We start from the raw sequence: 27,025 nt of genomic DNA, 5'->3' as shown, positions 1-27,025 counted from the left end.
CCCAATGGTTCCAGCAGCATCAGTGTAACTTTGCTTTGTCTCTTCTTGTTTCCTGATCTGGATATTTAAGTATCTTCAGGCTTTTTTTCTAACAAAAGGGCATTAGTCAAAACTGAGTGGCCGTAAAGTGGAGTTCACAAGGATTTCTGTGCAGCATTTCCTCCTCTTGAAATCCAGAACATTACTGAGACAGAAGTTCCATTATATGAATGTGTTTGTTTCCAATCGTCCAGCAGTGAGAGCAAGAGGACTTCCATGATTAGAGGCCAGCAGTTGTTTGAGAAAATCCAACTGGAATTTAATGTCTCAGTGCATGGGCCAAGATCAGACATCAGAAGCCTGGGAAGTCTGGGTAGTTGTAGCTATATTTAGATTAGAGTAATTCCTGATGGAAAGGGTAGATTATTTTATTTGGCTAGTTATTAAAAAGAACTAATTTTCATTAGTTACCTCGAGCAAATTGAATCTAAACCTGTTTCTGATAAAAGCATAACTTGCACTTTGGACTCTCCTTTACAGGAGCTGAGATGGACAACTCAGCACATCCATTGCCCCTTGCCCCAGGTATTAATCCAGACACTCTGGAGAGAGTTCAAAATTTGCTTAAGTTTCCACTTTGTATCTCCTTGTGTCTTTCTCTGCTAGATTGAACTGCCTTGTGGTAGAGTGCACCTCTGAAGATATTTAGCACTTAATTCCATCACCTAAATATTGGTGCCCAGAGTCTACTGAGATAACCATACAGTAAGGGCATCCAGGTGTTGCTCCAGAAGGATGTAAAGCTCCTATAATTGCTTTTATGGCTCCTTTCCCCACCCTTTCTTGGTCTTCATTGCCCTTTTAAAATGCCTGATGTGCATCAGGCTTCCCAAGACAGTGTGGAAAAGGAATATTATCTTCCTGCTCTTCCTTGCTGTTCAGTTTATACAGTGAACAGTTGTGTTAGCCCTTTCTCAGCAGCACATACTGGGAGTTCATGCTGAATTATTTACCTCTTCTAATCCCCAAATCCTCTGCCACAGAACTACTTTTCCAGAATTCAAGCTGCCATACTGGAGTTCTGCACTGAATTCACTCTTTCTTGAGCACAGCTTTTGCATTTGGCTGTGTTCAAATAGGCCTTTGGCTGTGTTCAACAGGCCGAAGTGCTCTTAGGTGCAAGTTATCCAGGCCTGCAGATTTTGAATGTTTATCCCTCGTAGATGTTGCTTAATATCCGTCTTTGTTACTAATGGACTGGAAAAAGCTTCTTCATCATAATCAGATACATGCACATTGCCCTGCTGCTTTCCAAATACAGATCAAAATCACACAATGAACTTTCCTCTACTAGACCGTACCATCTGTAAAATTTTGTTTGTTGTAATTCATGTAGAGAGAGCGGGAACCTGAAAGTAATAACATCTCGTTAATCTCTTATTCCTAATAGCTGCATATTTTTCCCAGTGTCTTAAGGTTCTTCTAAGCTTCATGACACAGCGTTCCAATTTCTTTATCTTTATTTTCCTTCCATCTAGTAAATATTGCTGGGTTTGGGCTGTTTGTTTGTTTATTTATGTATTTTCACTTCCAATTGCCCCTTACTACTTCCTAGTTGAACTGAGATTAGGTTTTACTCAAAGTTAGTCATTTGGATTGGGAAATTATGCTTGGCTTGGATCATTACATTTTGGCCACCTGGTTTGTATCGCCAGAAGAACCATGATCTATCTTGCAGCACTGAGTGCAAATAGGGCAGCCAGGGGCCACATGGTTAAGGAGGTACCGCATGATCAGGCTGGTGCCTGGCTGGCCACCAGGAGAAGAAGACTATGTGCCAGGTAGGACACACAGGTCACAAAAGGAGAACAGGCGGTTTTATTACAGAAGCATAATTCAGGAAAGGATGGAGACATTTTAATAGAATACCACAATATGCTGGAGTTTCTTTCTGGTAAAGCAGATCAGAAGTTGGAGGTGGGAAAAAGATAACAACATTCTAACGGGATCCTTCTAAAAGTGTAGACACAAGGTCCCATGGAAAGGTATGAAGAACTGTCAGAGAAGAGCACATAAATTCAATGATCCATTTGCCAAAACTGTTCATTCAAAATTCAGGTTTTGATAAATGTTATTTGTTCAATGAAATTTCCCAGAGTTCAGAGAAGATGTAAGAAAGGCACTTCATTCATTCCACAGAGAGATAGTTTTGATATTGTTATGAACAATGTAAATGTAGTTTCATTAACAATTTTATGGCTAGTATAATTAGTACTACCAGAGAATAAATAAAATAAATAAATAAAAAAAAAGCATGCCATGCTTTAAACTCAGCTTTCAGTAGGTAGAATACATACAAAAGGGGATCTCCTGCTATGTGTCATTATTTCTAGAGATATGTCTGTATTTATAGAACATATTCATGTTCATATGACTTGGATAGCAAACTTAATAACTTGGCTGGGTTTTCTGTGTTAATGTTTTCAGAAAATTCTTGGAATATGCTTGTTTTGAGTCCGTACTTGAATTGCTACTGTGTTGAATGCCTTCTGCAGGAAACCTGTGACTTCCAAGAATTTGTAAGGTGGAAAAGAAACCTCTGATTAAAAAGTCTCCTCCAAAACTTCAGAAGGGAAAGGGAGTGGATTTATTTGTATTTTGTTAGTGGTACACCTTTAAGATGGCTTGCATTTATTTCCCATGAGGTGTTTTGTGTCTAGAAACATTGACAGCAGCTTGAGCTATCACAGAGGGATTTTTAACAGGGCTCTTTTAAACCTGTTTATACAGTTTCATTTTTACATACATACAGAGCTTCTTGAAGCCATATGATTTATCTTCTGTGGATGAACACACTTGACTGAACTCATTAGAGAAATGGAAAGTGGATACGGATGGGTTAGCAGATGACATCTTTCCAGGTGTGTTCTGAATGAATACCCTAACAAGACACTGGTGTAAGCTGAGGATTACAGGCTCACACTGATTGTTGTGAAGTTACCCAGCAAGACATTGCTAACGTGAAGTTGTCACAGGAAAAAAGGTGAAGGAATATCATGGATCACAAATGATTTAAAAGGGCCTCAGTAGATGGTTATGTTTTAATGAGGACACAGAGTATGAAGCTATGTCCATCTCAAGTGGAGTCAGAGGCTTGGAGGAGTTATCAACAATCTGGGAAGAGGAGCGAGTTTTGCATCTGTGTGTGTCAGCTGGAGCTATCACCGACCCAGTGAGCACCTGTGTTTGAACAAGGAGTGGAATACATCAGAGCCGTAGGTGCACTGTGGATGCTCCAAGGAGGTCTTGTCCAGCTTTGTTGATGGCTCCCTGGAACCTGTACCACTTGCATCAATACTTAGTGATGCTGAAATCTCAGAGACACGTCAGGGTGGAAAAGAGCATTTTTGAGAGCATTAATGTACTAAGTGTCCTGCTTGGCCAGATGATGCATTCCAGTCTGCTTATCTCAAGGGACAGAGAGGTTCAGATGTCGAGGGTGATTGTGCTTCAGGGGTAACAAAGATCCATAGGATGCATGTTCCTGGCCAGGCATATGAATGGTGGAAAGAAGGTAAAACCACAGCAGACAGAGATACTTCTCTGCAGAATCATTCCCCTGGTTACCTACATTCCTTCAATGTTACTTTGAATGTTAGCTTGAATGTGATTCATTCCTTATTTATAATAAGGAAAGTCCTAGGCATGCCGTGAAACCTACCTGGCTGGGGAGCTCTGAGTGAGGTTCATGTGTGTGCATGTGAGCTGCTGGGGTTTATAAATGGAGAGGAGCTAAAATGAGGAAATGTTGGCTTTTTTTTTTTTTTTTTTTCGTCAACAGCTGTTGCTTTTGCAGGGCAAGGTTGGATTTTTGCCCTTCTTTTTTTTCAAAATGAACATACATGTCCAGGAGATATTGGAACCTGTCACGGCAGTTAGGGACTTGGAAGGCATGAGAGGGGATGCCCTGTTCTGATAGCTTTTCTGCTGCTCCTCTGAGGTGGTGTTATTGCTGGTATTTTCCTGTTCATTTGTAAGTGACCTAGTGCAACATAAAGTTCATTGGAGAAGGGCATTCACCTGTCACAATGACGTTACCAGAATTTGCTTAAAGTTGACTTTGTTATTAAAACTTTGATAAGGGATCTGAAAGAGTTGTATTTGGTTCCGGCTCCTGATGAAACATTTTGTCCTCCCCAACTTGGTTAGCTTCTTTTCGCCACTTACAATATCCAAATTTCTCCATCTTTTGGGCCTGTTTTAATTTATTTTCAAAATGAAGCATTCAGAGCGGGTGCTAAACATGTGGGCAGCCCCACTTTCATTTGGCTCTTTATTACATTAGGCTGTAAGTAACATAAATAATAACAAGCTGGAACCGAACTTTTGTTATGGTAAAAAGAAGTGGCAAGTCATCCCTCATAGACTTTTAACTGGAGCACATATGTCCATTTTTGGGTAAAAGCCCTGGACCAAGCTGGAGAGAATCCAGGCAGGGTCAGAAGAATGATGCAAGGTCTGAATGGTAGGGGGGGAAAAGTGAAAGAACTTGGGATGTTTATTCTGGAAAACAAAACACTGAGGGGTGAAATCACAACTTGTCTTTAAGTACAGGTTCATGAGGGGAGAGTCTTGTTTGATGAGCTTGATTTCCTTTTATGATGTTACCCAGCTAGTTGACCAAGGGAAGCCAGTTGATGTAATCTTTTTGGATTTCAGCAAAGCTTTCGATACTGTTTTTCACAATATCCTTCTGGGTGAAATGTTCAGCGTAGAGCAAGATAAATGCATAATACAATGGGTGAAAAATTGGCTGACAGGTTAGGCTCAAAGAGTTATAATAAATGGGGTTACATCAGGCTGATGGCCAGTCATTACTGGGGTTCCCCAGGGCTCCATTTTAGGGCCAGTTGTCTTTAATGTTTTTATAAATGATCTGGACGCAGAACTCAAATGCATTCTAAATAAGTTTGTGGATGATACTAAATTAGGAGGAGCTGTTGACTTCGTCAAGGGTAGAGAGGCCTTGCAAGAGGGATCTTGACAAATTAGAGGGCTGGGCAGTTACCAACCGCATGAATTTTAACACAAGAAAGTGACAGATTCTGCACTTGGGATGGGACTGTCCTGGATATAGGTACAGACAGGGGATGAGGGGCTAGAGGGCAGCCCTGTGGAAAAGGATCTCGGGGTTCTAGTAAGCAGCAAGTTGAATATGAGTGAGCAATGTGCCCTTGCATCCAACAAGGCAACCATACCCAGGGGTGCATCAGGCACAGCACTGATAGCCAGATGAGGGAAGTGGTTGCACTGCCCCGATTTGTATTGTGTGCAGTTCTGGACATCATAATATAAGAAGGACATAAAACTATTAGAGAGTGTCCAAAGGAGGGCTACAAATATGATAAATGGTCTGGAGGGCAAGACATATGAGGAGGGGCTGAGGTCCCTTGGTTTGTTCAGACCAGAGCAGAGCAGGCTGAGGGATGGCGGCCTGCAGCTCCCTCACGAGGGGAGCAGAGGGGCAGGTGCTGAGCTCTGCTCTCTGGGGACAGTGACAGGACCCGAGGGAATGGCATGGAGCTGGGACAGGGGAGGGTCAGGCTGGGTGTTAGAGAAAGGTTCTGCACCCAGAGGGTGGTTGGGCACTGGGACAGGCTGCCCAGGGCTCCCTAGGCACATAGCCTGCCAAGTACAAGAAGCATTTAGACACCACTCTCAGACATAGGGACTGGTTTTTGAGTGCTCCTGTGTGGAGCCAGGTGTTGGACTTGATGATCCTTGTGGGTCCTTTCCAACTCAGAATATTCTATGTATGATTCTAAGCATGTGAAAAGGCTGATGCAGGTAATAATAATAATAAAAAAAAAATAGTATCTGGACAAAAGCTTACCAGAAGCCACTGCTGGAACTATTTCTATATCACACGGGGATAAAATAGTTCATCCCATAAGAACCATCCTAATTTATTTTTTTTTTTTAATCTGAAGTCTGGGAAAGTGTTAGCTAAATGGTTAAAAAAAAAATCCCAATGATTGCACCTGCTCCTTTTTCTCATGGCGAGCTTGAAATCATTTTGTAACCACAGTTTCCAAATAAAACTCTGCAAATTTTCAGTTATCCTCTGTTCTATGGAACCAGGAATCTGACTTGGAGCTTTTGAAACAAGGAACAAAACTACCCTGCTGCTTTCACAAAGGGAACATATCTGACATAAACGTGTGTATTTGTATGTATTCGTAGGTACAGACAGATTTTTCTAAATTGTCTGTCTCTTACATTTAAACTTGTGCATTGACATAACCTGTAACTAATATCTGAGTTAAAAATATCTGAGCAAAAATACAGTAAAATACAATCAAAAGACTGAGAGAAATCTGGTCTTGACCATTTGCATAGCCCTGACCAACAGCGTCTGCTTTGGACATGCAAACCCAACTGGTTTGAAGAGTCAGTCTGGAAAGGCTCTTCCACTAAGTCATGCCAGTCAGTGTTAAGCCATTCCCAAGCAGTGCTTTATTTCTAATCCACATTTGTCTCATTAGAGAGTTCAGTCACAGGAATTTGTTAAGCCTTTTTTCAGCGTAAATAGTTATCCTCTGTAGGAAATCGTCTTATGTTTTAGGCACTTACTGGTTGTGATTGATTAGACTTTTTTTTTTTTGACTAGGTAAGTTTAGCTGAGATGTTTTGTTTTCACACTGGCAGGCAGTTTTTCCAGACTTTGAATCATTCTTAGAATACCATTCTTGTGTTGCTGAGCAAGTTAGCCAGGATCTATATTGTGCCAGCTACCTGGAATCTAGGTGAAATCCTGGCTGTTTTGAAGCCAATAGAAATTTATTTGGCTGAAGTTTGTATTTTACAACCAACCCTCCCAGTGCAGATTTACTGGTTATTATTTTTGAAGATGAAAAAGGGGGCACATAGCTACCTGACCTTTTGCCGCATAAGTTGTAATAGTATGACTACTCTTTGAGTTCAAGTTTTCCCCAGGGGGTTATCCAAAATGTACCTACAGAACTTTTACAGAGGACAAATTTCTGCACTATGAGGGTTGTGCAGCAATGATACAGGTCATCTAGAAAGATTGTGAAGTCTCCATTCTTGGACGTTTTTAAGACTTGGATAGAAAAACTGGTGGCTTACTGAGAGTAGTCAGCATTGCTGTTACTCAGCATGCTACTGCTTCTCCCTCATCTACTTCAGCTTAAATGCTCAAAGGGGAAAAAAATAAAAAATAAAATTTGAATTTTTTGCCCTTGAAGGGGAAATAAATGGCATGTTCTCATACTTTTTTCCCCAAAACCAAGGTTGGTTTCAGTGACTATTTCTCTCTCTCTCTCTCTCTCTCTCTCCTTTTTTTTTTCTTTTTTTTTTTCTTGCCCTCTCCTCCTTCTCCCCTGTCTTTCCAACATTAGTGTAGTTAACCTGCAGGACTGCAGTTTCTGGAACACCTGTCTGGTATCACTGCTGTCACTTGAATTTATGTGACCAAGCATTCAGCATCAAAGGAGGCTGGAAAGAAGCCAGGAAATATCAGGTTCTGGATGAGAAATTGCAGAGCAGACAGGTGCTGCCAAGGCATGGAGGAGGAATGAAAATCTGGGTTTATTGGCTTTCTGACTGTGAAGGGCTGATTAATCCTGTCTGTCTCATCATTGCTGTCTTGAATCTAGGTTGCAAGGATCTCTTTGTTATAATTTACTGTGTTCACACTCATTCCTATTTTTAAACTGTGTTTCTGTGGTTCAGTTGTTAGTATTCATCCCCTGAGGGGGAATTTCCCAGGTTGGCTGGGCATTTACTAGAAGCACCATCATTATCCTTTAAATTATCTTTCTCCATCCCTTTGTGTAAGGGTCCGTGCCTTCATCTCCAGTTGTAGGCAAATCTGCATTGGCCATATTGGTCATTTGAAGGCATGTATAATTGTGTGACGGATTCTGAACCCCCCTGCTCACTGAAGCAACCAAGCATTGCCCTCTGAGGATGTTCAGAAAATGCCACAGGAAGTATTTGCTTGAGACAGAGACCATGTGAAGAGAATGTTGTTCACACTTGCGACTTCCTTGGTTTCCTCACAGCTCTTATGTTAATCCCCATATCGATAGTTAGGGCAGTCATTTCCTTTTGGCATGCAATTAGACTATTTACTGAAGATAGAAAAGATCAGATCCATCAATTTTCCTCTGTCAAAAACAAACAAACAAACAAAACAGGAACCTTATCAAAAAAAGCTATTAACTACAACACCATGCTTTATTTTTGATAAACCATAGGTTGTATTTTATCCATAACTCCATTTGCTATGATGTTTTCAATTGTTATTTTTTCCTTCAAGTGGTGTTCAACAGAATGTATACTTATGTGCTCAAGTTAACTTGCTAATAGGTGTCTGGATCTTTTTTTCCCTCCTCCTTTGGTATATATATGTGTATATATATATATATATATATATTAAAAAAAAATAAAAAAATTACATATGTTGACTTTCAGCCAGATGCTACCACTCCCACTATCCAATCTGAGTCAGTCTCACCTGTATGCCTGGCAAGATCATGGAGCAGATCCTCCTGGAAACTGTGCTAAGGCACACAGAAAATAAGGAGGTGATTGGTGACAGCCAGTGTGGCTTCACTACAGGCAAGTAATGCCTGACAAATCTGGTGGCCTTCTACAACAGGGTTACAGATTGGTGGATGGGAGAGCAACTGATATCATCTACCTGGACTTGTGCAAAACATTTGAAAATGTCCCCCATTATATCCTTCTCCCTAAATTAGACAGCCTTCCCGTACCTAAAGAGGGTCTACAGGAAAGCTGGGGAGGGACTTTGTCAGGGAATGTAGTGACAGGACAAGTAGTAATGGCTTTAAACTGAAAGAAGGGAGATTTAGATTAGCTATAAGGAAGAAATTCTTCATTCAGAGGGTGGTGAGGCACTAGTACATGTTGCCCAGAGAAACTGTGGATGCCCCATCCCTGGAAGTGTTCAAGGCTAGGCTGGATGGGGCTTTGGGCAACCTGGTGTGGTGGGAGGTGTCCCTGCCCAGTTGGAACTGGATGGTCTCAAATGTCCCTTCTGGCCCAAACCATTCAATTTTTCTACGTTGTTCTCTTTGCAGTGGCTTTCAACTCATGTGTAACACTTTGTGTAGCCTTATTTGCCTTCAGTCAGTCCTGTTGTTCTTCATTGTTCAAGTTAAGCTGTCTTCCCCATGTGCAATCTTTCCACTTTCTATTAGTAAAATTACATTTTCACTTCAGAATTGTTGGAGGAAGCCACTGAACAGAAGGCTGAGGATGGGGGGAGCAAGGAGGAACAGAATAAACTGCATGTGACTTCTTGTTTTCTGGGCTATATTTAGTTTTATCTTTAATTTCAGCACTTTTCATAGTAATTTCATTTCCCCTCCTGTTGTTTTTCTCTCTATATTCATATGACTGAAAGACATTCCCTGCTTAACTATGTTTGTCCTAACAACAAAGACCAAATTTCTAGCATAAATCTCATCTTTTTTTGCCTTTTGTGTTTGTCTGAACAGTTTTCTTCCAAGAGCCATCAGCCATGCTGCCCAGGTTTCCTGATTATTCCTCATGTCTATCTCAGCTTTTATCTTCTTAATTATCTAATTTATTATTTTCCTCATATCTAATATTCAAAACATGAGATTTATGTCTTTCTCCTGTTCCCACTGGGCAAGGGCTGACTCATTTCCCAATGTTTTTTCTAACCAATTTCTCATTTTCTCTGTTAGCTCTTTGCTAGCTGACTGGGGTATGTTGAGGAGAACACAGAATCACAGAATTATGGAATGGTTTGTGCTGGAAGGGTCCTTAAAGGTTGTCCAACCCCCCTGCTATGGATAGGGACACCTCCAACAACACCAAGTTGCTCAAATTCCATCCAACTTGGCATTAAACACCTCCAGGGATGGGGCACCCACAAATTCTCTGGGCAACCTGTGCCAGTGCCTCACCATCCCCATAGTAAATAATTTCCTCCTTATATCTAATCTAAACCTAACCTCTTTTAGTTTAAAACCATTACTCTTTGTCCTATCACTAAAACATTTAAGCATTCCATACAAAGCAGGACCTCTCCTCAGACAAAGGTGGACATCAGCATAAAATGGCATATGACAAATCTCGTCTGAATGTAGTCATCTGATATTTTTGTTTGTGGGTATGTTTTTTTGTTGTGTTTTTTTTGTGATGATTAACCATCATTGACTTGATGGTTAATCCTAGGCTCTCTGCCTCACTTTCTCCATCCGTCAAAAGAAGCTAGAGATACTCCCTTTGTAAAAAACTTTTTGAGATTTACAGCCATTGGCATCACCTGTGAGAGGTCTGGTGGTGCTGTACTGCTAAGATTCAGTTTTGCCATCCAAACACTTACATCTCTTCGTATGTCATTTGTGTCCTGGTACACTTCCCCTTTTAAATAAACAAAGCAGAAACATTTTCCCCTTGAGCTTTTTTTCCCCCACTGTGTTGTTATCTGGTAAGGAATGATGAAAGGAAATGCCCGGTGTAATAAAGTAGAATTAATTATCTGCCTGAGTAGCCAGTTCATCACAATTTATTTGCATGGTGGAAAACATCTGCGAGTTGACTTTGCATCAGGGACTGATGGGAAGCAAAGCTATAACTAACAGCCAAGCTGGCATAGTGAGACCATGAAATAAATGAGGGGCTGAAGTCCTTGCTTCTTTAAAGCCATTGATAAGCCTTCTTCTGGCCAAGTATAGCTTTGTCCATATTGTGGAAATTGCCAGTGTGGGTGCTTTGATTTGTAATACAGATATTTCTAGTACCTGATGCTTTGCTTTGGTCATCTGTTTCACTGGCCACTCAGCTGTGTACACAGCAAAAGTGACAATAATTGAGATGCAGCCTTGTAATAGCAGCCTTGAATCTGGGGATCTTGAGTCTTTTCTGAGAGTGATTAAGTGGAAGGTGGTTGGGTCTGGCAGAGGTATTAGGTGTGGCCCTTAGGCTCCTGCAAAGACATCAGTGCTCTCTTCAAGTGGAAATGTTTGTATGCCTGGTTTAGACAGTGTGTGTGTATATGTCATCTCCTATTTGTTATATTTCCATGTGTGTCTGAGGCTCTTAGGCTCATGTTACAACCTGCTTAACCTGTAGATTTAAATCCTTCTCAGCCAGGAAGAGTGGAACCAGATTTCTGAGTTATTCCCATGTTTAAATAGGAGTGGTTTCCTTATTGACCATTCACACTTTGAAAACTGTTCAGGATGGATTCTGATAGTTTCAGCTCTTGTCGATTGTCTCCTCCAGAAATGTAAATCCTTCCTAAAATCCCCATCATCAGTCAGTCCATTAAGTGTTGATGAGAAGATGTGCTTCTTTATCAATTGCTTACATGCCTTGTGTTCTCTATATAGACCAACCATTGGGCAGGGTGAGGGGCATCAAAAATATCTGAATCCAAAGCTCCCAAATGTAAATGCAATTAAAAGCATTTATCTAGGAGAGGCCTGCAAAACCAGACAGTGATCTCCAGCTAGTTTTATGCTTCTAAATCAAGGCTGCCTCTGCGTATCCTTCCTGCACTGTCTTAGGTAAGGTTCTCTTCAGTTGCCCTCTGAATGGTTTTCTCCATTCTTGTAATTTTTTTTCTTCACTGCAGCAATACTCCCTGTGGTTGTCCTAACCTTGCACTCCCTCACATGTTTCCAGCAAGGTGATTTACCCTTTGGTTCTATCCTCAGCTAAAGAAGAGAGGAGGCCCTGTGCTGATTTATCAAAGATGGCAGCTCTTGTTCTTGGTGTGTCTCCAAATCACTGGGGTGCTCTCGAATCCCTCATTATTAGGAGTAGTGACTCAATCCTTTGTTCTGAAATAAAGCCTCAGTAGGTATCTTGTCTTGGTAGGCTCTTCTTGGAAGCAGCTGCTGGATCCTTTAGGCTGTCTGTGAGGAATCTTTTTTATAGAGAGCTCTGATGCTTTATAAAGGATACCTTACAAATCTACAGGTGACGTCCTCACACAGAGCCTTGCTGATTAAATCCTTTTTGCTTCCTTTGAAAAAGGAGAGATTCTTTTTCTCCTCATCTCTGAATGAGCCAAACACATCTTTTGCCAACATTTTTGTATTTTTTTTCTGGACTCCCCCTTGGACATAACCAGTCTTTGAAATAAAATGCCTATATAGATTGTTCCAGATATACATGGAGTTCAATATGAAGTTTGAATGGTAGCACAAACAAGCCCTCTTAGAGCTACATTTTCAGGATGGGAAGTAGTATATGAATAGTAAAATCCAATGATATTTGTCCTAATGCTGGTTTAATTAAAAATGTTGAAAATATTGACAACCAAGGAGGCTAAAACCTTATCACCAACTGTATTGTATAAAGATACTGTGGTTACTGCTGGAAGGATGGCATATATTGTAAGAGGAATTCTTATATGCATGTCTTGTTTATTATGTGTTCTGTGGTTTTTTGCTTCTTTATTTCCTCCTAGTTGCTCTTTGGAAGTTGATACTGACCTTAACAAACCCGTGCTCAATTAAAAAACAGACAGTTTGCCGTTTCTTATGTTTGCTGGGAAGTTTGGAAGATCCATGTCCTGAAGTCACTGACGGTTCAGTGAGCTCAGGAAAAATGCAGCCAGGTGCTGCAAATGCTGAATGTCCCCACTTTTGACTGTTCAGCTGGAGATGTTAAGGCTGTGCCATAATAAATGCCAGAAAGCCTCTTTCATCCACCCTGCTGGATGCCACTGAGCTTCAGAGTGGCTCCTCTGCCTAGAAAAGGCCATGCCTGGGACACTGGCTGCTGGGCTGCCCTATAAAATTGCCACCTTGCTTGTTCACAGTCGTTTCCCAAATGCATGGGAAAGACAAAAAGCCTGAACTTGCAAAGTGAAGCATACTCCAGCCTTTGCTATATTGGTGGTGCAGTAACTCTGGATTAGTGCCATTTCTAGACATTCTTAAAGCTTTCAGTTCCCCTAAAGTTAAAAAACGTTGCACGTTTCTAACCCAAACTATGGTTCCTCAAACCAGACCACTGCAGAATTCCTGAGAACATCCAGATTTGTTCATCCTGCTCCCCAGTTATAAATAATATCCAATAACCAGCCTTCTGGGAGGCTTGTGGAGTCCTGTATGTCAACAGCTGTACACAGCTCCGAGGCAGTGGAGCCTGACTGAGAACATGAAGTGCAGGAAAGAGACTGCAGGAGCTTTACTGTGATTTTGATCAAGCTCTTTTGCCACAGCCTCCACACTTACAAGCCCATGAGCTCCCCAGGGAGTTGCTCAAACTGCCACTCTCCATTGCTCCAGATTTGGGAATTCCTTCTGCTCTTCCCCCCCACCCAAAGTCTTATAACTTTCTGGAGCCATCTGAGCAGATGAATCCAACTCTTCAGCAGGTGTACCTGTTGGATGGTCATGTCTGGGTTGGATCTAGAAGGAAAACAAGATTCTGGTGCCACAGTTGGAGTGAAATTAAGCAGCAATAGATGGATACAGCAAGGAAAATGTAGGACTGGGTGGGGGCCCCAGGGTTTGGCCAGGGTAAGAATCAGACCTGGATGGATGGAGGCTTTGTCAGGAGTTAGGGTCTTGCCCAGCACTGAGGTGACAGGAATGAGCATAAGCAACAAGTGGATTTTGCCCACTTGAGTCTCTTCTGAGTTGAGTTGGGGACTACTTCTCCTGTGCACAGCAGTCAAGAGGTGGCTACTTATTGGATGACTCAGTGCTGGGTGGGTGGCAATTCAGGAAAGGATTAATAGGTACCTGCACATTCTCATGAAGACAAGTATCTTTTTTTGAATAACAGCCTTTCAAATTCAATGGATCTTGAAAACAATACAACCCATAAACTTATTAGCATGCTTACTAGTCTTTCACTCAACTTCTCTTGACAGGTACCATCTTCTACTCTTGGAGTGCACTGGGGAATGATGGGGCTGCCTAAAGTGTAATCATTCGACTTAGAAATGAGCCCAGGTCTGTGGGATTTCTCATTCAACTTTAGGTATTTGGAATGTAGACATCCACCTCTCAAACAGTTGCCTAAGGCTCCCTGGATGAAGCAGTATAGGTTAAGTTTCCTCTAACCTATTTTAGCCCTTTCCTGTAGCTTGAGGTGACTCATGCCCTGAAAATGCCTGCTTCTGTCTGCAGGCAAGGAAGGATAATTGATGTGAAACAGGCAGAAGTAGGTATCTACATTAAAGATGTGTGCTTTTGGCCCGTTGGATCCAAAAATCATGTGTCTGGGTCCTGGGGCTCAAGCAGTTCTGGATCTGTATTTCTTTTGTTCCTGTAACTCCCTGAGCAGAAGCTTTGGAGGTGAAATTCCTCCAGAAGGTTTGATCAGTTCAGTAATTAATACTTGGAACAACCTTTAAGAAAAGAAGAATTTTCTTCAACCAGGCTGTGTTCCTTAGACCCAAAAGTAAAAGGAAATTAGAAGCAGTCAGTGACCTGTATTTCAGGGCAACCTGCAGGTTACTTTGCTGCACACCAATTTCTAGAGATGTCAAGTAGTGGAGTCCCCCTTTTTCCTTCCTTTGCTGCCCCTTGGGATAATCACTGTCATTCGTTGCTTATTTTTCTTCACAACCATAGGAGAGATGTTACAGCCCTTTGCTCTTCTGTGCCCTGAATAATAGATCTAAACACCACTGATCTCAGTCTTGAAGCTGTTCTCTCTTTCTGCAAAAACCTACATTGAAGTCCTTCATCTGAGCTTCCTGGAAAGGAAATTCATGCTTAGCTACTCCAGATGATAATCTTAAGTAAGGAGCTAAATATTTTTACCCAGTCATCAGAGCTGTCTCCTACTCAGTAGTGGGAATTTTCTGAATCGCTGCCTCTCGTTTAATCTCTCTGTGTCATTACTCCAGTGCCAGGGCAGAGCTTCTTGCTTGAGAACCTAATTCAGCTTTCCAACAGAGGGATATACAAGCTTGTCAGTAAGGAGTTAAGCAACACAGCTGCTCAGCTTCCCTTTCCTTCTGGTTCTTCAGGCTCTTTGCAAAACACTGCACATGTTTCTTTGATCTCCCAAGCCCTCACGCACAGAGGGGACAATGAGACTAAATGAAGTCTCCATGCCTCCAAGCTCCTAGATTGATCAGGCCAAGTTGTCTTTGTTTAACAGGGCCTGCTTAGATGAGCTGGAAGAAAAACATCTGCTTTCCTTGTCAAATGATAGATCTGTTATTGGCATGATTATATTTGGCAGAAGCATAAAATTGAGTGAGCAAACCCAGAGTAAGGATGCTTGGGTATTTGCCTGGACCTCTTTTATTTGGGAGCATTTCCTGAGGACACATGCTACTTGCCCTTAGTCTGAGAGTCCCTTGCCGACGGCTGGTTGCAGAGTAGTGTACTTACAAGAGCTGAGTTCATAGCAGAGTATAGCTTGGCTCTCCTTAAAAACATTTAATTGTTTTTGCAAGTTCTGAAACTGTAGTTTCCTTATTGACCCTATGAAGGCCACACAGAGTGCTTTGTATGTTTTGAGCTTGGTCTTATCTCTCTTTTTGTCTGTAGTGCTGGTATGTAACACTTACTTCCCCTTGCTGACATGATATTTGTACTGTGCACTTGATTCTTAGACAAAGTTCAGAAGAGCAAACAGTGGTAATACTTCATAAATAATTTATAACTTTTTTTTTCCCTCAAGACCACCAGAGCTTATGAAGCTCTTAGGTTTGACAGTGTTCAAAAATGTGTTATCCATCACTACAGATAGAAAACCTTTGTTAGTATGTTCTGTGGGTCCACTCTCTTTGCTCATTCTTGCACTTGAACTACACACAGTATTTTTTTGGCTAACTGAAAGGGTTGTTATGAATAAAACTCTATTTTCCTGAGGATGTTCAAAAGGAAGAAACTGTAAATCTAGTTTTAAGACAGAGCTGAATGAAGTTATGGAAGAAATCAGAGCCAAGACTGTTGCATAAGAAATTCCCTCAGTCCTGTGTTCCTACAAATAATAAGCGTAAATGAAAGTCTCTGGACTGAAGCTAGCGGTAAGCTCTTCTGGCATAGCTCGAGCTCTCTAGGGCTATGCTGCTGAGGCTTAGAATAAGACCTACCTGCTAAAATCTTTAATTTCCTTTGCTGTCCACATAAAAAAAAAAGCTTGAGAAACCTCAACACTGCCTCAAGCAGTGACTGTGAAGTTGTGTTACAGAAACCAAGGCAGCTGAGGCTCTTGTCTAATATATTTACTGCCTCCCCATAGCTTCTGTGAAGGTCTCTTCATTCACACCACTCAGAAAAATGTGTCACTATTGTACAACCTCTGGGAACTGAGCAGAAATGGGTGAGGGATGTGGTTTCATCTTCTGTAAGCTTTCCTGTTCTACCCCTCCCTTGTTTGCCTTGAAATGCTGTTGTCACCGTGGTCACTCCAGTCACCGTCTCTGCTGGATTCTCCAGGTGACACTCTGAGATCAGGAGAAAAGGAGGTGCTGGGTCCCATGTTACTTCTTGTGAGCCCCTATTCCTATTTACCTGTAGCTGTGGCTTTGCTGTGAATCCTACCTGCCTTTGAGCAGTTGCCGCATGGCTAGCCTGGCCCTGCCAATGACAACATAGATGAAACTGAATATTTCTGTAGCTCCTTCAGTCAATGACAATCCTTTAGATTGTATTTAATTAAAAGAGTGTACACAATGGCTTTCTTAGCATTACCAGACTGCTCACTAATCCTCTAACAATTGTTGAGATCCCACGGGAAGGAAAGCTCTCATTAATAAAGACTTTGGGGATAATTCCACATGGGAGTTGCTGCACAATTCAGAGCTAAAGTAAATCACATCCAGAAAAAAAAACTTCCCTTCATCATTCTGCTCAGGGCTTCAGTGTGTGTACTGGGAAAATGGCCCCGACAAATCCACCACCATTTTTACATGGTAACTCATCCTTTCCATGAGGGCATTTAGGAAGGGAGGGTGTACTGGGCTTGAGCTAGCTACACATCCATGATGGACATGCCAGGGAAAAAGAATTATTGTTCACTGGCTAATGTTAATGTGATCTAACCTAAGCTATGTTCATGCTTTCCCTTTCTCTACACTTTTTGTGTGGGAAATGTGAATTGGTGCAGCCCTTAGCCCTGTGTCTGTGTGGCCAGTTGGCCAGTTCCCCTCTGCTGTGAAAGATGCCAAAATCCCAAATCTCTGCCTTCTCCACAGGGAGGAAAAAAAAAAAAAGACCAAGCTGTGGAAGCAATGAAGTGAGTTCATACCAAGCTATCTATAAAGTCTACTTCATTCCCTTCTGGGAGCAGTACACCAAGAAAGGAGAGTTATTTAAACTCTGGTCTCAGGGAAGGTACATTTTAGCAGGCAAGACTCCCAGCTCTTGTGGGATCTTTGCAGTCATAAGCAGTTTGTCAACTGGGAAACAAATTCAGGCAACTGAACTTGTCACCCTGTTCACCACCAGGCCAGCTGAACTGATGACCTACTAAAAAAATAATAAAAAAAAATGCTTTTCTCTTTCCTATTGGTGTCCAAAATCATTTTTTCTTCTTCTTCTGCAGTCTTTGTTAGCCCATAGCAATGACAGCTGTGATATGTGAGGGCTGTGTTATCACTGGGGAGGTAGAAGTAGGATTGCTGCAATTATTTATTTCCTTATTTAGTGAATGTAGAGAGTGAGCCGTAAACTAGAAGGCTTCAAATGTGAGTCTGTTTGACCTTGATGATTCAGTTTAAGGTCTTTTAGACACTAAATTCACACATCACTGGCCTTCTCCAGCTAAATAGTAGGTATTTTAGTCTGAACTGGTCCAACTCCAGTCAGCAAAGGGACATGAAAACCTTCAGGGCTGATGCTCACAAGGTCTCTGTGGACTAGAAGGAATAGTAAAAATCAGTTCATACTAAACACATTGCTTTTACCCAACTAAGAGAAGGGAAGATGTGTCCCAATGAGAAAGAAGGTGAAATACTCTAAAATAAAAGGTATCTTGTGCTATTTTAGGAAGCTTATTGTATCTATGTGGCATCTGGGTGGTATTGATCCAATATATGTTCTACGAGGGGCCACACACTCCTGCAGAGAAGGATGTTGGCAAGGAGGGCTATGCTGGGGCATCATCATATAAATCCTACCTCAGTGCGAGAGCAGTGCCCTGCTCTGCTTAAAACCAGTGGGGACCAGGCACCTAAGTACTCCTCCAGTCATTAGAGGCATCCACCTTGCTTAAAAGCTCACACCAGCACTATGTAAGCCAGATCAACTGTGATTAACATAGATTTATTTCCTCTAGGACTGGATGGAAAAAGACAAGATTTAAAAAAAAAAAATATCTGTAGACAAATTTCCCTGAATCTATCACAAGCCCACTTCTGAAACTACTAACAATGTATTGGCTCTGCTTTTTTTGAAAGGTGATGGAACATTTGCTCAAAAGTAAATATCAGGTAGTGGGAGTAAATATGCAATCAACCAATTTAGGCATGCATTTTTAGTGCAGGAAAGATATGGTGGTGAAGTACTTGCTAATGGGCTCAGTAGAAAATTCGCTGCATAAAAAATTAGAAAAATGTGTTGTAAGAGTACATAACACTTTGCCAACCCCGATCAAAGTTAGAGATGGATGAATTAATTTATAAAGTGAAAACTCAAATTATTTATAAATGTGAGATGAATTTGGCAATAGGTTAAGTCCAGAGAGTTTTAAGTTTCCCTTGAAAAAGTCAGAATGTTCTGAGAGCAGAACATCTCAATCTTTATATTTTACAGCAAACCCTTTGTGCATTTTATTTACAGTTAAAAAAAAAAGGCAAGAAGTGCTGTAAATTAAAACAAAAAGAACTTACAATATTTTAAATGAGACAGGATAAAAATTCCAAAGTGCTGTTTTCCCTTGGAAAAAAAAAAAATAAATATTTGAGTACCAAGACAACTCCAAATAAGTCTCCCACACCATGTTGTTTTTGTTGCTGTTGTTTTAATTTCATTGGAAAACCACAAAATTAATTGTCTATACACTACTAATCAAGGCCCATTCCCCACCAAAAGGAAACTACAGTCTGAGCAAGAGATGAGGTGGAAGAGGGAAGAGAGCTGGTTGGATTAATAAGAGATGATGAGAATAAAAATTCATACATTCAATTTTCTTATAATTTCAATCCAAAGGGCAAATTACATCAAATAATTGTTCCTTCAGAGGGTTTCTGAATCTTCTGGTTTCTAGCCTTGGCTAGAGAATGAGTAGGGAAGTAGCTCATGTTTGGAAATGAGACGTGAAAAGTTCTTTCCTTCCTTTCTCTGCTTATTTTCAGAAAAAAAATAAAAATAAATACATAAATAAATAAATATAATCACCAACAGTGAACACTGAATCAATGAGTTTTAATGAGGACAGGCTCTAACCCTGCCTCTCAAATCTGTTACCAACTCAGGGTCTTTTCTGCATTTAGCAGTGACTGCACAGACTCAGGCCAAGACTTCTGCTCTCTCCACATCATTTCCCCCTCACCATCTCTCTGCAGCTCAGTAGGTTTCTCCCAGCTCAATGCAGTTTGCCGTCTCTTTGAAAGAGACTGGGTTTTGTGTTTGGTTTTCTGTGGTGCCTTGCATAATGGGACCTGGATTTCAGCTTGCCTTTGCCAAAGCAATGAAGTGGGGTGCTCCCTCCAAACTGGGAGCATGTTGGGAACATTAGCAGGGTTGTGCTGTGGGTCCCCTCTCCGGCTCCTGGTTCCATTTTTTGGAAGCAAATTGTCATGATACATACTTGAAGCAGTTCATGAAATTCATGATGTAAGAGGCCATGATTAATTACCTGTGCATCTATAGACATGGCTTTATTACAAAAACAATATAATTAGATCCGACTTAGCAGAAACCACTTGGGGGAAAAAAAAGTCATGTTACTGGGAATTTTCTGCTTTTTAGCTCCTTGATCTCCCAGTCTGCATCTGAGATTTTGTTCTTATTTGATTTGGGTTTTGTTTTGCTTTGAATTAGCATAAGCCAGGAGGCAGGCCATGTGAGAATGGAGGGAATAAACTATGTAAGCACAGATCCCACTGCTCTTGGCATGAATTTTAAAGCTGCCATCTTCCTGCCCTAGATAGCTGTCAGTGTTAGGCTAGTCAGGCAGAGCTCCTGGAGCATAAGGGAATGGAATTCCTCCTGATAATCAAAAAATAAATAAAAAATAAAAATAAAAAAAATAAAAATAAAAAGTAACATTTAGATTTTTTTTTAAAGAAGGCATGGAGGGAAATGCATTTTTTTCAGTAGGCACTGGTTTACACCCCCTTCTCTAAAACAAACATAAAATGAGACTGGATGCATATCCCCATTGTGCTGTGGCTCAGGAGAGCTTGGCTGGCCGTGAATCCCTAGGAACACGTCCCTGAGTACAGATGGGTTTTGCTCACTCTCCTTTTCTCTGCCCTTTCTGTAGGTGTCCAGCACACGTCCAGAGTGCAGCATCATTCTGGAGATTGAAGAGGAACGCAGCCAGTGCTTGGCAGAGATCGCTATGGATAATCAGACCTCAGGTAAGGGACCACCCTCTTCTCTCCATGGCCTGCAGGCTGACATCCCTGGCCTCACATCTACTTTACCACTGCCATTTCTCACCCCTTCCTCTGCAGGAGCAGGTCAGTGACTGGATTTTCTCCAGCTGGTGTTGAGTTCTTATGTTAGTATATAAAGAGAAAAAGATATTTCCAAAGCATAATTCCATCAACCAAGTGTTTGAATAGCTTGATGAGGGTCACCCCCAGTCTCCCAGCTGAGTGAGCCCTGCCACTGTAATTTCCTCCCATACATCGGCCAAAATTGCTTCTGTCCTGGGGGCAGAGCAGAAGAAGGAAGGGTGTGCTCCATGGCTGAAAGGGGACTCAGGTCTGGCCAAGTAGCTGCAGGTCCTCTCCTCGTTCACATGCCAGGTCTGGTTTTGTGTTTAATGGAGGTGTAGGGACCCATGGAAGACTGTCAGGTTCTGAAAATGAGTGATCAGATCAGGGAAAGGGGTGGGAAGATGCATATTCTGCTTGAAATTTGCATCCCACATCTTGAAAGAGGAAGAATTGAAAGAGGATGTCTTCTCATCCTCTTTCACTTGGCATTGTTTTTAAATAGGCTGCAGACTGAAGGGCTGTTGTGCACAATGCTTATTAATGATAGAACAGCATCCTTGTGCCAAGCTGGTCCCTAGGGGAGCTTTACTGAATGCAAGGATGGCTTTTGGCCCCTGCTTTTATCTACTGAGATATATTTTCCTTTGATTTGGAAACTATTTCAAGCATCCCTGTACAGTTAAATGGAGCTGTTTGAAGAAATGTTCTCCTAGAATCTAGTAAAGAAGGGAGTCGTCAGGGTAGTTTAAAACCTTCACTTGAAAGCCAGGTAAATGCTTTATTTCATGGACAAAATGTTCATTTTCATGGACATCTAGATAAATTCAATTAAATACAGTACATTCAAAATGGAAGAAAAAATACTTAAGCATTAATATTTTTTCTGATTTCCTCAATGAAAAGTTTAATCGAAAATATATGTATTTTTTTCTCCACTGAAGTAAACTGTTGAGTGTATTCTTGCAGATTCTGATGTAAAACATGTTCAGTCATACTGCAAGCCATTAATATCTAAGCTGGAGAAAACATCTAAGAATATTTTGGAGTTTGGGTTTCGTAGTGGAATGGTGAAAAACTGGTTGGGGTAATTCTACATTTCACCCATCACTCCCATAGTCATTAAACAGGACTGATTCAGAAATCATAGCTGTGAGCTTTATGAAATGGTCTTGTCCATGGGACAATACCTGCTACTCCTGAGTCAATGTTAGATGTCATTTGCATGTGTCTGTTTGTCCTGTGTGGAAATAGTCATCAATGGTATGAACGTGGAACAAGCGTGCAAAGGGACACAAACAGCATGTCTAACCAAGTTTTACAATGCAAACTCTGTGGAAAATGTTTGCTGCCCATTTGCCCAGACACATCTGTAGGCATTTAAGAGCTCAGTACCTGCCCCTTAGGAAAGCACTCATGACTGCCCTTGCAATCAACAGAAAGAAGCCAGAATCTCTCACATGCAATTGCTCTGGTTCTCAGATGGGAGACTATGAAAGTGATGAGGACAGGCAGCTTCAAAATGTCTAAATAGCATGCATTTCCCCCTTGGAGTGTCCAAGGCACAGCATGTGAGCTCAAATAGGTTGAAAAAAGATGTTTTTCTGTAGTGGGACATAACTTGACAAATGTAACTGAGCACAGCTGCAAAATAAAACTTTGAACTTTGTGGGGTGGAGGCAGCAGGGACGTGAAGATTGTTGAGTCTTAGTGTTGTCGGAAATAGATTTAAAAAAAAAATAAAAATCACTGCATAAAATCTCCTAGCTAAAGGCTCCCAAGGAAAATATAATTTTAACATGGTTGAGTCCCACAAAGGAGTAGAACGGAAAGCAATCAAGACTCCCTGCCATCTGTAATGTAATACCTTGATTTATCACCAGGTATGTGTATTGCCTTCTCTGCATTCAACATCCCATTAGCAAAAAGAAAATCACTTGAGATTTAACAACCGATCTATTATCCTTTCTAATTAAATGAGTGGAATTAAGGAAACACATGGTTTCAATACAGTCTGGAAATAAAGCTTTGTTTAGAAGCTATTATCAATTGTATTGATCAGAGGGGCTTAATCACAGATGTAATTTGATGTGTCAGATAGATTAGTCATTTATTAAGAACACCTTATGGTAGTACTGAGATTGATGACCAGCTCAGGGTAAGCAGGTAGATTTCCGCTGATAAACAATAGCATCTGTCTTAACACTGTTTTGTCTTTGAACACCTATTCATTATGGTGGGTGTATGGGCACAGGTTAAATCAATGCTTTCTTTCTAAATTATATCTCTGTGGTTTTGGTCTAGGTAGTAGGTATCAGTTGCTATTCTTACCAGCAGCAAACCTGGACCACAGATATTCATTATGGGCCAGACCAGAGCCTGTCTGTTCCCCACTAGGAGTGTGATTCAGTACCTGTGAAGTTACCCACATTTGAGGAGAGTGTGTTAGGGCCACAGGAGAGGTATGGAGGTCACAAAAGGGTGACTACGTCTGATGGGAAGATCTTAGTTTGTTGAGACCAGGAAGGGCTGCAGAAGGTGCAACTGGGAAGAAACCATCAGGGAGGGTTGGCTTGAGCTGGCAAAGAATAAAATGTCTGTGAGATTGAAGTTTGGGCTTTAGAGGAAGTTTGTAACCATCAGAGGACGCTGAACAGCCTTTCAGGAGAGCTGCAGGAAGGTGTGTTTTATTGACTTTGTGATGGAGCTTGCTTCGTTTACGAAAGGGCATGGACGATGCAGTTGGGTATTGCAACACAGGACTGGGTTTCACGAGCAGGTCTGCCCTTGCAATCCCCTGCCCTGTTATTCTGTTACCTCGATGCTAAAATAACTACAAATCTTGTACAACTTGTATAACTTGTAACATGTAATTGTGATTCCGTAACAGAAATGGATTCTTTAATATTAAAATCCAGAGAGGTAGACAGATCTTTTGGATTCACGTTTCAAATAGATATTGGTTGAGAATGACTTGGTGAGAGATTTTTTCACCTGATTTTAGGTAGCTCTGATGTATTCTGGCTGAATGTAGGCATCTCTTTTAGGATAAGATGAATCATGTTCAGGTTGTCTTGACTTGAGGCTTAGGGAGCTCATGTTGGAAATAACCAGAGCTCCCAGATGAATCCTGTCCTGGCGTTCAAGGTCTTGGAGAGGGATTGGCCAAATGAGCTGACGTCGTAATTCCATTATTAGGAGTGATGAGTCTGTACATTCACATACAAAAAAAGCATTTGGGGAAACAAAACCTTCATTTAAGTATTAGTTAAATGACCTTACCAGCCTCTTTTGCCCCAAAGAGTGTTTACAATATAATTTGCAGCATTATTTTAAAAAGTCTTCTGAAGAACTTGTTACTGTGCAAGTGGCAGGACTCTCCCCAGCTCAGTGCAGGAGGTGATGCACAAAATGCCTCCTCTCAATCCCAGTGCAGAGTATGGTCCTGAAAGACATAAAAATCAAACTTTTTAAATCAGCCTGTACCTTTCCTATAGTGTGATATAGGAGACATTTGCTGGGTATTAACATGTTGGAAAATGAGTTATGGTTATTCTTCCTTTTATCACACAGCCAAGGAAAAAGTGCTACTGGGTTGCATCACACATAGATGTACCTGAGTGCTGGATTAGTGAGTCATTCTCTGCTAATTCCTTAATTTCCCACCCTAAGCATGTTTTAACCTCGCTCCCTGCTGGTGTCACAGCAGTTCTCCCTGCAAACTTTGCCTCACTTGATAACCACAGACTGATGCAAGTACAGTTGCTGAAGTTAAAGTGGCTCCTAGGTTTTCTTGGTTTTAGCTTTTCTCCTTCAAAATAAAAATAATATTTTCCTATCCAGAAGGGGTAGGTTAAGGACAAACACACTGAAAAGGATCCAGGTATTTTATGATTTGGGCTTCTGGAAGCACTGTAGGTAGATAGAAGAGGAAAGACAGTATTTTGGCAGGACCCACAATTAAAATTCACAAGAATTAATTATGTATCTGAGGAGAAATAACACTCCCAAAGAGAAAAGCCACATCATTTCTACACTGTGGGTGCACTATATGTAACGGGTAGCACGTCAGCTCCAGGAGTTCAGGTGCAGAGTTCATGGGGCTCCCAGGTCTTCCCAAATGTTCATCAGCCAGTGTTGGGCAAGTCCTGCCTGGACTGGATCAGTTCGGCCCAAAGATTTGAGTGCCTTCAGTGATTGCTTCCCCACAGGATGAGCACGATGAGAAGTTTTGAGAACAGTTCTGCAGACAGTAGTTCCCACACAACCAGCAGCTGCTGAAATAGGAGGATGCGCGGTAGCTGCCTTGGGCTGTTGTCTTTCCCTTTCTCTTTGCTCTCCAGCTGTGTGGGGCTGCTTCTCTGGTGGCATCTCCCGCCACTACAATATAAATAAATGAGGCAATTCCATAGCCTGGGGTTCTCCAAGGCACTTTCTTGTTGTAGGAACTAATGATGAATAGAGTTCCTCAGTCCTCTGCATTACTTTGAAAATGCTTACAAGCAAATTTCAAAAGCAAAGAATGCAATCCCAGCCCCACTGAAAACCAGGCTTTTACTCCAGATACTTTTTCAGCCAAGACATCTGTATGCAACGCGGAGACTGCTCAGCTAATAATACACTTAGCAGCAGTAGGGTTAGGAGGAGAGGATAGCTGAAGGGGATTTTGCTTTCCAGGCCCACAGATGGTGGCAAATCTCTCTCCATGTGAAGTGTGTCAGAACCCCTAAAGGCTTGCTGCAAGGCAGGTCTCACTGCCACATGGCTGCTTGCTGACTTCCACTTGCTTTTTTTATCCCTGAGCACAGAGAGTGACCTTTTTTTTTGTTGTTTGTTGCTGCCTTTTTTTTTTTTTTTTTAATGAAAGCTTCTCCCTCCATGGGTGCAGTTTAGAAATAGTTGGGTTTAATTTGAAGCACCCAAATAAAATAATAAATAATTAAAAATCCTGTCTTTTTTGGCTGTCTTTCTTAAGTCAACAAAAGCAATCAGGTCTAGGTGAGTTGACCGCACTCATTCTCTTTGAATCCCATTACTGCTAATCAGTTCCCTCGGCAATCGGATATCCATTTGGAAGGGGGAGAGTAATTTGGGGATGACAGTTCAATGAGGTACTGTGTGACTCATAGTTGGATGGGATGAGCAGCTCTGGTGACAGTGCTTCTATGCAGGAAAGCACAACGTGATACAGTAAATGGTCTTCGTGGAGCGACTTGTCTTCTTGTACTGCGGAGCCCAGAACTGGACCAGTGCTCCAGGTGTGGCCTCACCAGTTGAGTGGAGAGAAAGGATCCCCTCCTTGACCTGCTGGTGATACTTTTGACTAATGCAGCCCAGGACACCATTGGCCTTTGTGGCATGGGCACGTTGCTGGCTCGTGGTCACCTCAGAATCCACCTGGTTCTTCTCTGCCAGGCCACTTTCCAGCCTATATAAGTACTTGGCATTACTGCTCCCCATGTAAAGGTCTTTGCATTCCCTTTGCTGAACTTCCTTTTCTTTATGGTTTTTCAGTTTGTTTGATTTCCTCCAAAAGGGAAGATCTTCTGCTCGATTTGGATCCTAAAATCCTGTAGAAGTTAAGAGGAAGTGAAAGGAACTCAGAACAGCTCAGCTGGAGGCAGTCAGATCAACATTTTGTCTGTCTGTTCACCACAGTTCAGTAGTGAAGAGATAGCTGAGGTGATTTTTTAAGTGTTGTCAGTAGCCATCAAGGAGCTGCTACAGTTGAGATGCTTCTGATACCTTGGGTACTTCAGCACTGCACTTTGAAGTTGAAATCTAGACCTATCTGTCTTTCAAGCATGATTTGAAACTCAAGAAAAAATCAGAAAAGTGGATTACATGAAAAAAAATAGTCCCAATCACCCTCCCAGCCACTCTTCATGTACAATTAAGTTGTACGTGCTTCAGCTTGCTTTGGGCAATAAAAGTGAGTCCTATGATATCATCACCATCACTGCCACATGCAAATGACCCCAGGTGAAGGATGGCCCATGTTGTTTATTCTTTGTATAATGTGTTTGCTGTTCCACAGACCTGCAGTAGAGGCTGGCTTGAAAAGCCAAATTTGGAGCTTGGGGTTCTCTTGCAGTCTCCCTTGAAGAAGTCAAGGCGTGTTTGATGAGAGAAGAAGCAGCGAACATATGGAAATTAAAAGTCAAGCTGGAAAAACGTTAATGAAGTTTAAATGAGGAGTCTGTTTATTCATCACCATCTGTTTATAGAGCAGTAAGATAAGAAATAATTAATAGTTCCTTGCTTGCAAAAGTTCAAGCGAATTCTCACCTTCCCGGTTGCATAAGACCTCCTGGGACAGATGATGTGTAGGTCAGGTTTGTGTGGCAGCCTCTCTCCATGTGCACCGTGGCTAGAGCAGGCGCTAGGTGGCTGTTTGCAGCACAAGCACGCGAGGCAGTGCACACAGCAGGG

At 41.6% G+C, this 27,025-nt stretch overlaps 1 protein-coding gene across 2 annotated transcripts in view; it reads left to right on the top strand.

Annotated features, from left to right (window-relative positions):
- VIPR1 (vasoactive intestinal peptide receptor 1) overlaps window positions 1–27,025 on the top strand; it is a 109,232-nt gene that overhangs the window by 17,519 nt on the left and 64,688 nt on the right. For both annotated transcript variants that reach the window (XM_068673287.1, XM_068673286.1), the window contains exon 2: window positions 20,416–20,512. In XM_068673287.1, coding sequence (XP_068529388.1) covers window positions 20,416–20,512 — 97 coding nt within the window. The remainder of the gene's footprint in view (window positions 1–20,415; window positions 20,513–27,025) is intronic.

The sequence above is a fragment of the Anas acuta genome, chromosome 2 (genome assembly GCF_963932015.1).
Source record: "Anas acuta chromosome 2, bAnaAcu1.1, whole genome shotgun sequence".
NCBI lineage: Eukaryota > Metazoa > Chordata > Aves > Anseriformes > Anatidae > Anas > Anas acuta.
This window is presented reverse-complemented; position numbering and strand designations above follow the sequence as displayed.